The sequence below is a fragment of the Mandrillus leucophaeus genome, unplaced genomic scaffold, assembly GCF_000951045.1.
Source record: "Mandrillus leucophaeus isolate KB7577 unplaced genomic scaffold, Mleu.le_1.0 Scaffold309, whole genome shotgun sequence".
NCBI classification, from domain to species: domain Eukaryota; kingdom Metazoa; phylum Chordata; class Mammalia; order Primates; family Cercopithecidae; genus Mandrillus; species Mandrillus leucophaeus.
Genome location: NW_012103243.1, coordinates 3,041,542 through 3,058,209, shown reverse-complemented (window position 1 = coordinate 3,058,209; position 16,668 = coordinate 3,041,542). Strand labels below are relative to the sequence as shown.

Genomic DNA, 16,668 nt, shown 5'->3' with positions numbered 1-16,668 from the left:
AGAAAAGAAAAGAAAAGAAAAGAAAAGAAAAGAAAGGAAAAGAAAAGAAAAGAAAAGAAAAGAAAAGAAAAGAAAAGAAAAGAAAAGAAAAGAAAGGAAAAGAAGGAAGGAAGGAAGGAAGGAAGGAAGGAAGGAAGGAACGAAGGAACGAAGGAACGAAGGAAAGAAGGAAGGCAGGCTCCACTCATTTATGAATTAAGGCCGAAATTGGAATTGGAAAATAAATCAAAATAACAATATCACATCCCCAAAATTACTATGCCTAAAAAATGACATGAAATCGCTGCTGCCATCGTAACCCTGTTGGATGACAGGGTAGAGCTGTCAAAGTTTTGTAAAAAGAATTTTGGTCAGCTGAAAACAAAAACAAAAAAGCAAAACTTTGGTTTCTACCCAACTAAATGCTGACCTAATTCAATAGTTTTTCAATGATAACTTGAAAATAGTCAATAAGTAAAATATTCCTTTCTATTTACCTTTCATTGAAATCCATGATTAATTGTCTTTCACAACAGAAATAGCACATTCAGCTCTGAAAACAACAATTTGTATTACTTTTTTCAACATGTGTTCTGGATAGATGTTCTTTTGGTTCCAAGTTTAAGAAGTATTTTTCCCAACTTTTTAAACTTATATATTTATTACACACTCGATAACCAATCCTAAAAATAAATTGTTAAAATAAGAAATAAGATGGCTCATGCCTGTAATCCCAGCACTTTGGGAGACTGATCTTCTGAGGCCAGAAGTTTGAGACCGGCCTGGGCAACATAGGGAGATCCCATCTCTACAGAAGGGTGAAAAATTAGGGAGGCCTGGTGGTGCATGCCTGTTATCCAACTACTTGGGAGGCTGAGGGGGAGGGATCACTTGAGCCCAGGAGATTAAGGCTGCAGTAAGCCAAGATCACCTCACTGTACAACTGCCTGGGCAACACAGTGAGACCCTGTCTCAAAAATAAGAAGAAGAAGATATATAAAAAAGGAAAGATCTTAACAGATGATGGCATACATGAAAATGCCTATGGATGCACATGTCCCTTAAGTCAGTGAGAGTAGAATCAGGCCCTGGTGAGGCAGGAGTCACATTTATGTAACGGCCTGGCCATTGGGGCTCTAGTCTAGAAAGACTTGTTTTCAAGAGGAGTTACATAATCTCTTCTTTTTCCTTAGAGAGCTTTAATGGAGGGGAGGGAGAGACTAAGATCTGTGAAGGGTGGTTTGGCTGCAATGCTGTCTGAAGGCATGAGAATGAACTCTAAGGCAGCTTCAGCATTGGAATAAGAGTCTGGGCCACACTCAACATCTTTGGAGTTCAACCGCTATCACTACTGTATTTGGCCACAGAAAGGAGGGGCCGTTCCAATCTTCCTTACAATTACCGCTCTAATTATTACATTATACTTTCACAATTTAATCCCTTTATTTGCCTCACTGCCTTTTTGGGGCTAAGTGAGCACCACAGTGTGATGCCTGATGATGTAGCTAGCAGGGTAGCCTCACCAAGTGTTGCGCAGCTGCCAGCTACAAGCACAGCCAGGTGGGCAAGTCCAGAGTGCTAATCTGGACAGTGACATCTCTGTCTTCTGCTCAAAATCCTTGAAACTTGCTCTCTCCAATATGGAGTAAAACTGAGCACATACATCAATGCCAAGAATCACCCTGTGCTTTGCTCTGTTAAGCTTTTGGTAGCATTTCAGCATCCTAAAGAATAATCATGCATAGAATTCCAATTGCTCTATTCTAATTATTGTTCAGTAAGTAACTATTGCAGAGCTATTAATGTCTAACCTATAAAATGTTTTGAGACATGTATCAGGAAATTTTTTCACATTGTTATTCTATCTTTACAAAACATACCAAAGACTCGAGGGTTTAATCCCCTAAACCCTAAACATTGGTATTTCCTCAAGGCAGGAGACATTTGTTAGAGGAATTCATCTCAATCCACAGCCTTTGGGAACAAAGCTTTAATAAAATGTGCATAAGAGGACACTCCAACCAACCTGCTGTCTGAATCGCAGTAGGTTCTCAGTAAATATTTGTTGAATAAATGGGAGTGGTTTTCACATCGAGAACCTCTTGCTTATATCAGTGCACTCAGTGCTCCTGAATTTATCCCAAAATATTTGCTTATCTTTGTGTAGTTACATGCAGAGCTGTGTAAACTGAGTTAACAAAATCAAATTAATAACAGTTTAAATTTTATATACTTTGTAACCATAAGGATTACAACACTGTTGAACAATGGCTGGTAAACACCCAAAGATATGGGGTGTGCTTTCATTCTCAAGTTTTGCAGTGGTACCAAATAGACTGAAGAGATTTCTCAAATGTCCAGAGGTGATAAAAAGCCTTGTGCACAGACCACCATTGTTTTTAGCTTACTTGCTTTCCATGTGATTTTCTATTTCATTTTAAACTTAAGTATTCTGAGGTTAATGCCTTCAACTTATAGATGAGGATAAAGAAAATAAAGATCCAGTAAATTAAAGATTTTTGTAAGAAAATATCAGTAAATATAGCAATGTTGAGCCAGAAATTATAAAGATACAGCTATGAAGATATTTAGGACATTCACATATACTGCATACAACTTGGCTTTGTGCTCTTCATTACAACTATGAAAGGCTATGAAAAGATTAGGATTAAGTATCTCATCTACTATGCAAGAGTATGATGTCTTGAGAAATTGTGCTTTGGGTAAACATTTCTTTTTTTTTTTTTTTTTTTTTGAGATTTTTTTTTTTTTTTTTTTTGAGACTGTGTCTAGCTCTATCACCCCAGGCTGAAGTGCAATCATGGCTCACTGCAACCTCCAATTCCTGGGCTCAAGCAATTCTTCTGCCTCAACCTTTCCAGTAACCAGGACTACAGGCACATGCCACGATGCTCAACTAATTTGTAAATTTTTTACAGAGATAGGATTCTTACTTTGTTGCCCAGATTAATCTTTTAAACTTTTGGCCTTAGGGATCCTCCAGCCTCAGCTTCCCAAAGTGGTGGGATTACAGGCATAAGCCACTGTACCTGACTAAGTAAGCATTTTGATTGTGTTCTCATCAGCCACAGATCAAGGAAGCATGTAACAGACAACAAAAAAGCAAGGGAGAGACAGTACAACCAATTCCACCAGGGGTTGTCACTAAAATGCTCGTGCAACTGATGGAGAAGAGTTGGATTTCCAGATGCTCTTAAAAGGGAAGGTGGGCCGGGCGCAGTGGCTCATGCCTGTAATCCCAGCACTTTGGGAGGCTGAGGCAGGTGGATCACGTGAGGTCAGGAGTTCGAGACCAGTCTGACCAATGTGATGAAACCTTGTCTCGACTAAAAATACAAAATTAGTGGGCCGTGTTGGTGCATGCCTGTAATCCCAGCTACTTGGGAAGCTGAGGCAAGAGAATCACTTGAACCCAGGAGATGGAGGTTGCAGTGAGTCTAGATCATGCCATTGCACTCTAGCCTAGGCCACAAGAGTAAAAATCTGCCTCAAAAACAAAAAAGAAAAAAAAGGGGGAAGGTGGGAGACTGCTCTATGTACACATAAGGGTTTTCAGAATCATGTTTTGTGGAAATATTTAAAAGGATTAGCACTTAACAAACATTACTTCTTTTGTGCTTTGAAAACTAGTACATCACAAAATTATGAAGGCTCCAAATAAATTGGTTTCAGTTCTGCCCGACAAGGGGCCATTAGATGATGATGGTCTATGGTCAGTGGTAAATCAGCAGTAGCATGGTCTAGAGCAGTGGTTCTAAATTTGAATTACATCAGGATTACACAGAGGGTTGGTAAAATGCAGATTGCTAGACCCACACCCAGAGATTCTGTTTGAGTTAATACAGGATGGGGCCTGGGAACTTGCATTTCTTACATTTTCTCAGATGATGCTGGTACTGCTGGTACAGCCACTGCGCTTTGAGAACTGCTGTCAAATAATACAACACAGTACAGTGCAGTGGTTCTTAACTTTGCCTTTACATTAACCATCACCTAGGAAGCTTTCAAAAATCCCCCTTTCCCTGGCTGTACCCAAGACCAATTAATTCAGAATATGGGGACATGAGTCCTGGCATCAGCATGTTTTTTTAAGTCTTCCACTGATTCCAATGAGCTGGCAAGTTTGAGAACCACTGATATGTGGGAAGATAGACTTTGTGTCCATAACTGGTTGTTAGGAAGACACATTTCATAAACCACTGAACAGAACCATTGGTGAGCTGTGGATCCTCAAAATATATGTTTTTCCTTCCCCTATTTTCTTCAAAAGTGAATCACAAGAGACCTAAAAACGTGAATTTTTTTTGCCAGAATATATATATATCTCTATAGCTTTTTAATGAACTAAATTCTAGATCTGTAGATCACCAGTTTAAAAGGGCATAAACAAATTTCAGTCCTATTTTTCTACACTGTATGGGAGAAATAATGTTATTTATAAATCTGAAATCTATGAAGTTTGGGGTATATATCACTTATATATGTTGGAGGTACATTCTATCATTCAATGACATTTTGTTGGCATAATTTGGAAATTTTTTACATAAATTCATTTAAAAGTTAGAATAAGTATAGCCAACCACAAGGAAAAAAGAAAGATGAGTAGGCAATTAAATTGGTCTAGAGCAGTGATTCTTAATATTGGTCCCTAGACTGGCAGCATCATCAACATTACCTGAAAATTTATTTAAAATATACAATCTCAGGCAGGTCCCCACTCCAGATCTAATGAATCAGAAACTCTGGAAGTAGGACCCAGGAATCTACATTTTAACACGATTTTCAGATGGTTTTAATGCACACTCAAGTTTGAAAATCACTGGTCTAAAGTATTTATTTCCATGCATCTGTAAGAAGATCCAAAGGGGTCAAAAACACTTAGTCCAATGTGCATTTGTACAGTTGCTCTATAGACCCACATTGCTCTAATAATAACTATGCGCTTATAAACTCTACCCAAAGTTTATTATCCTTGCATCATTAAAGCTTAAGAGTAAGAGGAAAATTAATAGATATGGAGTATATCTGGGGGGATTTTAGTCTATAAATCTTCCACTATCAATTGTAATCTATTTCTATTTTCTACTCGAGAGAGAATTAAAACTATGGTACTTGACTTATGAGAATAAGAATAAGGAAAAACAAAAACTCATCATGTGAGGTTGGAAGTGGGGAGAGTATTCCCAGGTCCGACACTAACCTTGAATTGTCCTCTTGAAGAACGCCTTGCAGGCTTCACATGACGCTACCCCATAGTGGTACCCAGAAGCGATGTCACCACACACTAAACACAGTCTCTTGGGCATCGAGTTGAGCATGTATTCACACTTGGTCTGGGGATCTTCAACGATGGTGCTGGAGCAGTCATCATACAGTTTCCTGACAGGACCACTACCTCCCAGGATAGGAGCAGAAGGGTAGAGAGGTGGCGAGTCAAGTCCGTTCTGATGGCCATTCATGGTTGAACTGTAGCTCCCACTGGCGTCTGATGAGCCACCAGGGCTGTGGTGGTTGACGCTGTCCGTCAGGGAGGCCGGGCTGGAAGGTTCCGTCTTGATGAAGGACGAACAGCTGGAATCAATGTGTCGATCTTTGTTTGACATTCTGCAGAGAAGCCTGAGATTGAGGGAGATACAGAGAGAGAAAGAGGAGAGAGTGTCAAACAGAGACACCAAAAGAGGTAGAAACAAAAGAGATGGTGAAAAAATAGAGAAAGGGAAAGGGAAAGGTAAAAGGAGGAAAAAAACATTCATATGTTTAAAAAATTCATATGTTAAAGACATTGCTCTTTGAGAATGTTTCCTAAGGGCTAGGGACTACACATCATTCATTCTCTAGTCAATACTTCTTGTTCTACAAGAAGGTAATCAGCATAAGGGCATGACAGGGTTACAACAAAGGGCCCACACAGGCCATAAACAAAAGCTCTAAAGGGGCCAATTGCTTTTATTTTACCTTTCTCTTGGAGAACCAGTGTCAATATCTAAATCAACTCTAGATTCTAAATTTATCAATGGAAGAGGTGGTGATTTGCAAAGTCTATACCATTTCTAAAATTGTATTTATCCTCACTCTACCTTTCCTTCCTCATTCTGATGCTGCAATCATTTTATTATGAGCGGAATAAAACTTTTATTTTCAAGACTGAACAGATGATTCTCAGCTCTGTAATTACTGTTTGTCAGCACGCTTCCATAAGCATAACTGTGTCTTTTATTGATCTGACTAAAACACATAGGGAATATATCCTCAATCACTTTGTTTCTTTATTTAAATTGCTCTATTTCATAGCCATTTGGCAATATAGAAAGACATCAAGTATAAAATTAAAGCCAATATTTAAAGATTATTTCCTAGAGCCTGCAAAACTTAGTGACTGATCACTAGCATTCATTAATAAATGCGTGCATGTGTTCATGCACATTCACATATGCCATTATTTAAGAGATGAATCAGTAAAAGCCATTTGAGCCTTCAGTATACCTGTGAGTTCACAAATCTGATATTATATTATCTGATGTTATAAAATCTGATGTTATGTTTATATTCAGTAAAGTAGAAATGTATCAAATTTTGTCCTAAAAAATATACTTGTGATGGTCCTTCCCCCACTTCTTTTTGTCATTTAACATTATACCTCCTAAAAGGAAAAATGATGAAGCATGTAATCTGGCACACTGTTTCTCTTATCTGGAAGAAACACTTCATCCCTCTTTCTTTGTTGGTCTCACAAGTGACCGAATTTCTGGAAAGGTAATTAGATGAAAAGATATAATTGGTCCTATTTTCTTTTTATTTAGCCATTGTGCAAAATCTTGTTTAGCAAAATCTCTAAGAAGCTTCCGAGAACTCACTATAGAAAGAAGAGGTGACAGTCAAGAAAGGGACTTAGATAATTGCTTCCCAGTGGAAAGTTGATTTATGGGAATCCCTCTGGGTAATGGTCATTCACTAGAATTTGGGGGACTCGTCACAGGATAACCAAAGGGATGCAGTTATCTCTTTCACTATAAATCTAATGATTTTTTATCATTGCACAAATTTCCTGTTCTCCTCCAGGTACTCCATTGTTCGGTTACTTTAAAATGAAGAAAAATATGGAACTTTTCTGGCAGGAAGTTTCACTTAACTGTTCCAAGAAGGCAGTCTCAGGAGCAAAGCATTGAGGCAAGGTTTGCCTCTTACCAAAGATATTTCACTTTGAGAAATCTTGCACAGCTTTCTAAAGTCAAGCAGTATCAGGATGTGAAGAAAGCAAATAGGAAGGAGAAAGCCACCAAAATATCTTCGTGCTTTCGTCCACCCACTTGTGTTGTCCTTTCCTCAAGAACTAGTGAAAGAAAAAAATATCCCCCTCGCCAGCCTGAACTACGGCGTCCTCTCTCTTCTGCATCTGCTGCCTTGTACCCGTCACTGTTAATGAACGTTGTAATTAATAGATCGCTCTCCTTGTCTCCTTAGCACTCTGGGCTAAGCACTTTCCTCAAGTCAACGTTTGAAAGAAAGCGGGTCGGCACTGACTTACAGCAGCCCTGTGAATTCCTTTTAATTTAGAGCACTTACACCACCACTTCACTTATTACCTTATAATTACTGGACTGCGCGCACATACATTATGATCTTAGACTAGAGTTAGAAGTTATTAGGGTACTAAACCATGCTTGCTCCCCTTTCCTCTCTTCAGCACTGAATTTCTCACAGCTATGACAATTAACTCTTTCACCATCTGCCTACAAGGCACCATTTCTTTATTTAATTTTTTATTTAATTTTTGCTTGGGGCTGCTTGATCTTCAGGCCCTCTTTTTAAAAATTCTTTTTTCCTCTCTCTCTTTTCCTGTATCTTCCATGGTCACTTCCACCCTAGTTTTCTTTTATTCAGGCTCTTCTTCATGGACTTGTAAAATTTGCAGAACTCTTGATTTAAAGAACAAGGCCAGAAATTGCCGTCCCATTTACAAATCAGTTATTTGCTAAACCATCAAATATTTATGTGTCAAATGCATGTTGTTAAAGTCCCTGAAAAATAGGGACTCTCCAGCAAGTTGTCGCATCCAAAATCTCACACCATAACTTGGCAATAGGCTGGATAAAACAAGGAAATTCAGGAGGCACGAGCTGCCAGAGAGGTCCTTGAAACAGAAGAAATATCTTCTCCTAAACAAGGTCTGGCCACTGGAGCCATAAATGAAAGTGAACCCACTGGGTTTGTGCTGCAGGTTATGCATGTTTTTGCCCTGCCACGAAGTGTTTCCTTAATTAATATCTTTTGCCCCGTGGAAATAATAAAAGTCAGAATTGACATTTATCAAGTGCTTATTATGTGCCAGGCACTGAGCTGAGCACTTTACAAATATTACCCCTCAGTGAATCCCCAAGATAACTTTGTAAGGGAGATATTTCTCTTTATGAAACCGAGCCTCAGACCTTTCAAAATTTGCTGAGGGTCGTACAGCTAGGAAGCAGGGCAGCCTGAATCTGAACTCAGGCCTGACTCCAAGGTCCAGAGCAGAGATGTCTCGAGGACAACAGAGTTTTTCATGGTGTTTATTTACTCAATTTTAATAAATAAGCAAGCAAGCAAGTTAGAGGTGGCACGCAGAGATCTACTGGTTTTATTTCTCAGCAATTACATCCACAGCCCATGTATAAGTGGAAAAGGGCTGAAGGAGCCACTGCGCTGGCTGCAGGTCTGCCCTACTGCATCACCCACCCAGGGTTTGCAGTGATGCCTAAACAGAATCCCTGAAAGAACACAGTTGTCTCCTAATTACTACTTAGCTCATTACACTGAACACTTCCTAGACACTATTATATTATAACCTAAAACTACAGCGAGTCTTAATTCTCTGCCTCTCTGTCTCTGAAATTCTACAGCTCTATTATTCAAGCCTGAAATATTCACAACTATCTATAAATTCAATTGTCAGCTGGTGGGTTTTATTCTAGACTTCACTTCAGTCTAAAATTAGAGGCACTAAAATTCACATTAACTCTAAGAGGAATGTAGTGAATAGGACTTTATTTCAAAAGAACACCTTTTTGTCAGAAAGAGCCATTTTCAAAATGATGGCTTTATCTGTAGCCAAAGAGAATAAGCCCAATTCCACATTGTGCTGTTAATGCAGAAATTTTAAGTCACATTGGATTAATAAAAATCTAAATTTAGTTAAGAATTATGAATAGAAATAACATGTGTTGAAATAGGTGGGAAATATTTATTTTAAAGCCTTAGTATGGTTACTATCATTATTTTAAGAGAAATGGTGAGATGAACAGGGAGTAGGACCAGGTAGCTCCCTTCCCAAAACCTCTGAATGAACCCCCTGAGAATAAACTGGAGGGGGAAATAACAATGTCAAGAATAACCTTTAGTTTCTATACGAGACACTAGGTTTGAGGAATTTAACAGCCTACCTGAAATTTCAGGGCTTTAAAAAGCATTTCAACACAGTTTGAGATACAGCATCAAGTAATTCTGATGATCATACTTCAACCTAAGAAGTCGTTTCCTAGCCCTGCTTAGGGTCAGCAAGGGTAAAAATTATCTTTGGTGTTAGATACTAACAATCGGCCAAACAAAATGTCTTAGTTGTTTGACTATTTAAAGATGTAATTTTTGAAAGTTCATTAATGGTGTGTATATGTGTGTACACAGAGTGAGAGAAAGAAAGAATAAGAATCAATTAAAGTTGCTGCTGTAGGGGAAAAAAGGATAATCTGTAAGTTAATGTTCAATTTATATTGTAATTATTTTTGGATTAATAATTGTTTTCGAAGATTCTACCTACATCCAGGTAAATGTGTGATCGTGAATGAACTGTCAGGAGTTTGAATCTCCACATGCACGTGCTGATGTTCAAAGGGCTCTACATTTCAATGGAAGGTCTGAAGCTCAGCCAGTACTTTCATTTGTTAAACACTGGCATAACAATAATGTTCCATAGGGTTATGCATTATTAACCCTTTCACCGAAATACAAGTTCTTAACGAGCAGCTGTATTTCATCATGTGAATTTTACACAGATCTTGAATTCATTTGCTAGTGTATTTCCCCCCTAAAACAAATGGAGAAATAAATGGGAAAATGGCTGCATAAAATTCTCCTAAGGAATGTGTGTACAGATCATCTTAGATCTTCTCGTTTGTTATACTAAGGCAAGATCTTCTGCCACTTTTACTATATCTATACCAATAATAAACCCTTTGGTAGGCTAAAGAAATGTCAACTAAAGAAGTCAACATATTTGCTTTTCTTCTTTGTCATCCTTAAGGGCCTGGAAAGGTAATCATCATCATTATAAATTCCAAATGCTTTAAAAATTTATTTCCAATATTTTTGTATAAGGACACAATGCAGCAAACCTCCAAGTTTACATACAAATACAGAGATAAGAAGAGTCCCCAGCTCCTCTGTGTGATTCATCGGAATCACAGAATTTCAGGGACGGAAAAGAAGGTTATCAAAATCACTACTGATTCAAAACAAAAATGAATCTATGGTGATTGGTTGATTTTCTATGTTCTGAAATTACCAGATTAAATATTTAAGTATTTGTGTTTTAAAAAATAAAAAGCTCTTAATAGCCTATAGTGTGTATTTGTGTGTGTGTGTGTGTGTGTGTGTGTGTGTGTGTTTATGCTTTTAGAAGAAAACCTCTAGACTAATGCTGTAGCTCCCGGAGGTACAGGCTTCAGAGCCCATGACCCCAGCAGCTCCCATGGCAGCCTGAGTTACAACTTCAAGCACGCTACTTTACAATGAGCTTTTTTTCCCCCTGCTTCAACTAATTGCACTCTCGTAAAGTGGCAAAATGTGAATCACTTAGTAACAAAATGGGCACCAGCTGCTATTGTCAGAGAATGGTGATGCTGAAGAAAGGGAAAGCAACCGAATGAAGTGTCATGTCAGAAATCAACGGTGCAACGTGTGATTTGAGAAAACATGACTACTTTACAGAGACAGGGTGTCATTATGGCATCACAGTAATACGATGCTTTGACAACTGCTGGGTCTAACATATCATCATCGCATTAAGGTACACTGGCTTAGTTGGGAAAAGAAGAGAAAGGATTTTTTCTTTTAATAGGAAATATCTTAAGGTCTGCCTGGTTAACCTAACGGAAGGAGATCATTAATTGTAAAGGAAGAATTGTGAATCCTGGTCCACACTCTCAGAAAGATAAAAACACATGGGCAACTTATGCACACATGCTTCTGTACAATTTTAAGGCCTGCTTTAACAAGCATTGAGCCCTAATAGAATGGATTTCTGTATATCAGGATCACAATGACTTAGATTTAGTAATGCTGCTTCTTGATTCTTTGAACAAATAACTTGTGCATTTAGTCCAAAAGACTCTCTCTAGCTTACTCCATGAAGAACAAGAATAATAAAACAGCTGCCCTCAAAGCTGGTGCCTGAGTTGCTGACAAGAGATAGAGCTATGTAATGTGGAGACATGGAGCCAGCCCCCTAAAAAGAAAAATCAGAGCTGAAAGCTCTCCCAACTCTGTAAAAAGCTCTCTGCTGCAAGCAAAAAGGAAATTCAGTACAAGTAACCAAGACCTTCAACTCATTTCTGGCTGATCATTGAAATAAAAGTGTCCCATGCATTATAATTTCATACCTACTGACCAAACTCTTAACAGCAGGACCTCACCGAAACCCTATCTGCTTTTAGGGTTGTAGAGTTCAATGGTCCTTTCTTATTTAATTTTTTTCTAATATTATGTTGGTCAACTCTCCTGGTTTTAGCAGTAAAATCCCATGTCCTGGATACCCCTAAATCCCAAGTAAACCAAGATGGTTTGTCACTCAATCTGACATATAAAGATACTGATAGAATCCTATGTCTTCATTCCTGCGAAATCTAAGGGATTTGGAAATGGAGACAATTCATTCCTTGCAATGGAAGTCCAGAAAAATGGCAAGAGAAATGCACTAATACTAAACTAATGGGGACTAGGGGCATTGTAAGTATGTATGTGGTGTAAGTGTCTGTGGACACAGCAGCATCCCATTTTACTATGCTGTGCAAGCTGGAAGTGACTGCTGATTTCCTTAAGTCATCCAGACTATTTTAGATGTAGGAAATTGCGGTTGCTTCCATTTGTATTTCCAGGTGATTTCTTATGCTTCCTGGTTGATAAACTTTATTAATGGGAAAAGAAATGGTCCTGTGATATCACAATGTGTTGCACATTATGATTGTTGACAGTTTCTGTGTTTAAGGATTCGATCTGATGCAGAGGCGCTTAGTAGTGCAATTTATCCTTAGCTTGTTTTCTTGGACCTATTTCAATCTGGGGGTGAGCATCTCTTGTTTATGGCTCTAAATACAGTAAGTGAGCTACTGACAAATCAATAAAACTGTTAAATGCATAATAATGCCGAGTAATTGCATACATGATGTTTTGCATAATTAACTGTCTGAGCTTTTCTCTAATATAATGGGCACTCATGTAATATAGAGCAGTTATAAGTCTATAAAATATACACAGTTTATATGAACCATGATTCTGCTTAAAACTCTGGCTAATCATCTACATCGGCTTTGAAGGGAGAGCTCTCCTCCACTGCCAAGTCCAAATCAATTCTTATGACATTACTTTATAACTAACATGATATTTAACTGATGATGGCTATTAGCTATTATACAGATTGCATTCAAAAACTGTAACAGTAGGGGGGAAATACCATTTAGTTTAAACAAACTTCTGCCATGTAATCAATATTATTGAGGCAAATTAAGTGTTTTAACAAGTGTGTATATTTGCCCTAATGCAGCTTAATTAACTATATCCTCACAACTGCTCAACTACATGACGCCAATGGATCCGAAGAGAGAATCTTGAAAACCTCCTAGACAGAAACAAAGATGCACAGCAGATGGAAAAACAAGCATTTTGTCTCCGATCCCTGAAAATATTTCTTACTTTACACAAGTTACTCTTCTGTGAACCAAAAGCCTAAAGACAGCAGGGCTTTCGAACAGTGTGCTACAGTCAACCATTTGGGCAGTAGATGTCCCAGTATTGACCAGGTCACTATGCCCAGGGTAGAGTCTAATAGCTCTAGGCAATGAGTGGGGACCACTACTAAAACGAAAGGTTTCTATGAGATTAAAAAAAAAAAAAAAGTACCCAAGATAAATCATTAAAATGAAGCTTACAATATATGCTGAATGTAACATTTATTCGGTGTTAGAGATTTACTATGCCATGAGCAGACCTCCTCTGCAGTAAGCTTTCTAGGGGAAAGCAATAGTCTCCTACTTCTACAAATCTCTGGTCTTTCAAACAGAAATATGGATCAATAAAGTTTGCTTGTGTTCAGACAATTCGGTTTTCAAGCACTCAAGGAGCTCACCGAAGAGAACTCGACGCAACAGAAGGGGACTGACAGCTAAATGAAGACCTTCCCACAGCACCGCGCTAGAGAAGAAATAAACAGACATTCAACTCATAGAAAGTCTATGCACTGATCTTTACAAATTACAATTGAATATAGATGCTTTACTCACAGACACTCCAGTGATGGAGTTCACAAATCAAATCGAGGTCAATGAAAGCTCAGGCTTCCTGAATGTCCCTTTCCTATTCTCTGCTACACTGAAACAGGAAATGCAAATGCTATCAGAAGTTGATATAAGGATATGGAGATCATAGTATTGATGTCATTCTTTACTCATTAAGAAAATGTTTTGCAAAAGCAATTACAATGACCAATAAACCAGCTGCCTCCACAGACATAGGTCAGTTCACCAAGAGTGGAACTCTAAAAGGTACTCTGCAACTGAGTGAATCACAGTGTTGAGCAAATCTAAATGCTAGGAAATCATTGTTGAAATAAAGGTTGCTTTAAGCACATGTGAAAATTTCTGTGTTAGATGGAGATTTGCAGTACAATCAGAGATAATAAACTCCATCTGTTGGTAGCAGTTAAACTATATTTATATTTTTACCTTAATAGCTTAGTCTGCAGTAGTTAACATCTGGATGTAAATGCAGCTGGTCTTGGGCGATCTATAGCAGAGTTGACATTATATTGTTGGTATCAGGTGTTGTCCAGCTGAAGTAGAAGAGTAGTGGGGAGGCAGGGAGGAGGGGAACTCAGCTAATTATTAATCCTAAAGATTCCTCCTCTATCCTCTTTTTAAATAAACATTTCATTGAGCTAGTTACTTGAAGAGAAAGTAAAGCTAAAACGCACAAGCCACTATTTGCAGGCAAGGGAAAATAATATATATCTGCACATATATTTAATTCAAGCCATGGAAATGACTAAGGATTTATTTTGTAGCATGACAGGTTTTTTTTTTTTTTTTTTTTTTAAGGATTATTCAGCAGCAAGATAGCATTCAGTGAAGCCAGTAGAAGCCACTGAAAAGCCAAGAGTTCAAATCAGGATCTGCTTGTCATTTGTCACATTCAAAAGTCCAAATACAAACATGCAGAGAAAAATGTCTAAATATAATTTGCCATTCTAAAAAATCAGCTGAAAAAAAAAAGGGACTATACCAGAGTCTCTGCTGCTTGCTTTTCTTCTCCTCTCCTTTCCCAGGGAGCCCTGACTTCCTGCAGTATTTGACAGAGCACTAGACATGGGTTCTAGCTCTGGATCCAGGCACTGTGTAACTGGAGCCAAGTCATTGTACCACACTGACTCTCAGTTTTCTCATTGATAAAATGAGAGTATTTGCCTACATGCTTCTTAAAGAACTCCGGCCATTTTTAAAAAGCATATATTCTACTCAAATAAAAAACACACTGCCTTGTGAGTCTGATTAGACCTTGAGAGCAAGGACTATTGCACCAAGGAGTACTCTTCAAACTCCCAAATTTCCATTTCCTTTGCTGCCACTGCACTGAGTCACCATTCAGGGGCATGCCAGGGCCCGTGTGTGTGTGTGTGTGTGTGTGTGTGCGTGTGTTGTATATATGTCTGTGTGTGTGTAGCAGGAGAATAAGTAATTAAACAACTTGCTACATAACAAGGAAACTGCAGCAACCACATTCAACTGAACACTCACTCCCAGTGGGCTACAAAAAGACAAACAGAAACGTTATCATTTTAGGGGAGCTGGGGAAAGGGACTCTTGGTTTTTTCCTAGAAATGGTTCTCTTTTTGCTCATTACGTTTTTGGTGGGAGGTGTTGGCGGAAGGGCACTTCCCTGCAATCAGTGTCTAAGTGAATGTTTGTCCCAGTGTGTGACACCACGCTGTCAGCAAGCAGCGGGGAGCTGTTGAGTTGTTACTACATTTGATTTGACTGCCAGTAGGAAGCTTCATTTCTACCAACTGTTAGTTGCTTGCTCAAAGAATCTTCTCTTCATTTTTGGAGTGATTTTTTCCCTCTCTTCTATTTCCCGTTCCTTGATATGTTGGAAGCCCAAATGCCATGTGGATTTGTCAGAGGCAACCTTAGTACTTGGCCCCTAAGCTTGTCAGATCTGAGAATCTGGATGCAAGGGATCCATGCAGTTTGTTCAGTGTTCCTGGTCTCTCATGGAGCGTCTCCTACATCTGAAGATTGCATTTTAATTCCGAATCCCTAGACCACCCCAAGGTCAACACAGGCATGAAGTGGTTCTGCCACACTGTGGCCATGTCTTTTTACATGGTGGGATTTATTTTAGCCAACAGAACAGATATTTCTGCAGCCCTTACTAGGTGAAAATAAGTGTTGTCATTCACATTTTTGTGAAATTTTGTTGAAATCAGTGCTAGTTTTGGTGATTGCTTCTGGCACTTTAAAAATTTTTTCTGATTTGGTAACTTTACTATATCATCTGAAAGTCTTTCTCCCTAAAAAAAAAATAACTTTGGTAATTAGGAGTCTCAAATAGTGCCTCTGACAACAACTTCTGATAATGAAAAGGATCTTTGGAAAAAAAACGAAAGAATATACGTGAGTGAAAAGGGTGAGAAAAAAAGAAAAAATAATCCCTGAGAGATATAACGAAAATTCAGGCTGAATGAAAAAGTAATTAACACTAAAGAGCTAAAACTGTAATTAAGAAAAAATTTCATTAAGAGGAAGCAAGCGAGCCTGCTTTTCTAAATATGACAAGGTGCTGTGTAAAAATAAAATAGAAGCAGGTTTCGGTGAGTGGAGCGGGAAAGCCATGTCTTTAACCAGATCAAATTCTCGAAATTGGCTGTCAAGACAGGATTGTTGTGATTTATACCCGTCTATCAAGTGCACGAACGAGAGACAGAGAGAACAGAGGCAAGCTGCTGTCGCTTCCATTCGCAAAGAACCTTTAATTTCCACAGCACCATCTGTTACCAAATCTAATTCACATTCCCCCTTAATCTGGTTTAGTTCCATAATACTAATTCTTCCCCAACCTTTATGAACACAAACCACACAAAAACAAAACAAAAATAAAACTACAAAAAACAAGGCTTTGGTTCTCAGTGAGTGAGAAATTGAATATTACAGAGTTAAGATGTGAAGGCTCTGGTGACGTATGTGAAGCAGGCTCTCTTCCATTAAAATGTATTCCTGGTAAGGGGATTTGTTTTCAGCCAATGAAGAGATATGAAATTGTTCATATTTGGGGTAAAAAAAAAAAAGATATAAAAGTAGGCCGGGGACATGAAAGCAGAGGTTGTCATAAAATACAATTGTTGTCAAGTTTAGTCACTTTCAGAACTGG

The 16,668-nt window shown here is 38.3% G+C and overlaps 1 protein-coding gene across 15 annotated transcripts in view; it reads right to left on the bottom strand.

Moving 5' to 3' along the window:
* The window catches only part of ESRRG (estrogen-related receptor gamma), a 683,317-nt gene that overhangs the window by 176,500 nt on the left and 490,149 nt on the right, over window positions 1-16,668 (bottom strand). For 13 of the 15 annotated variants that reach the window (XM_011987382.1, XM_011987390.1, XM_011987385.1 and 10 more), the window contains one exon: window positions 5,201-5,616. The exons of the other annotated variants lie outside the window; for them this stretch is intronic. In XM_011987382.1, the coding sequence (XP_011842772.1) occupies window positions 5,201-5,603 (403 nt within the window). In that variant the 5' untranslated portion in view covers window positions 5,604-5,616. The remainder of the gene's footprint in view (window positions 1-5,200; window positions 5,617-16,668) is intronic. 15 annotated transcript variants of the gene reach the window in all.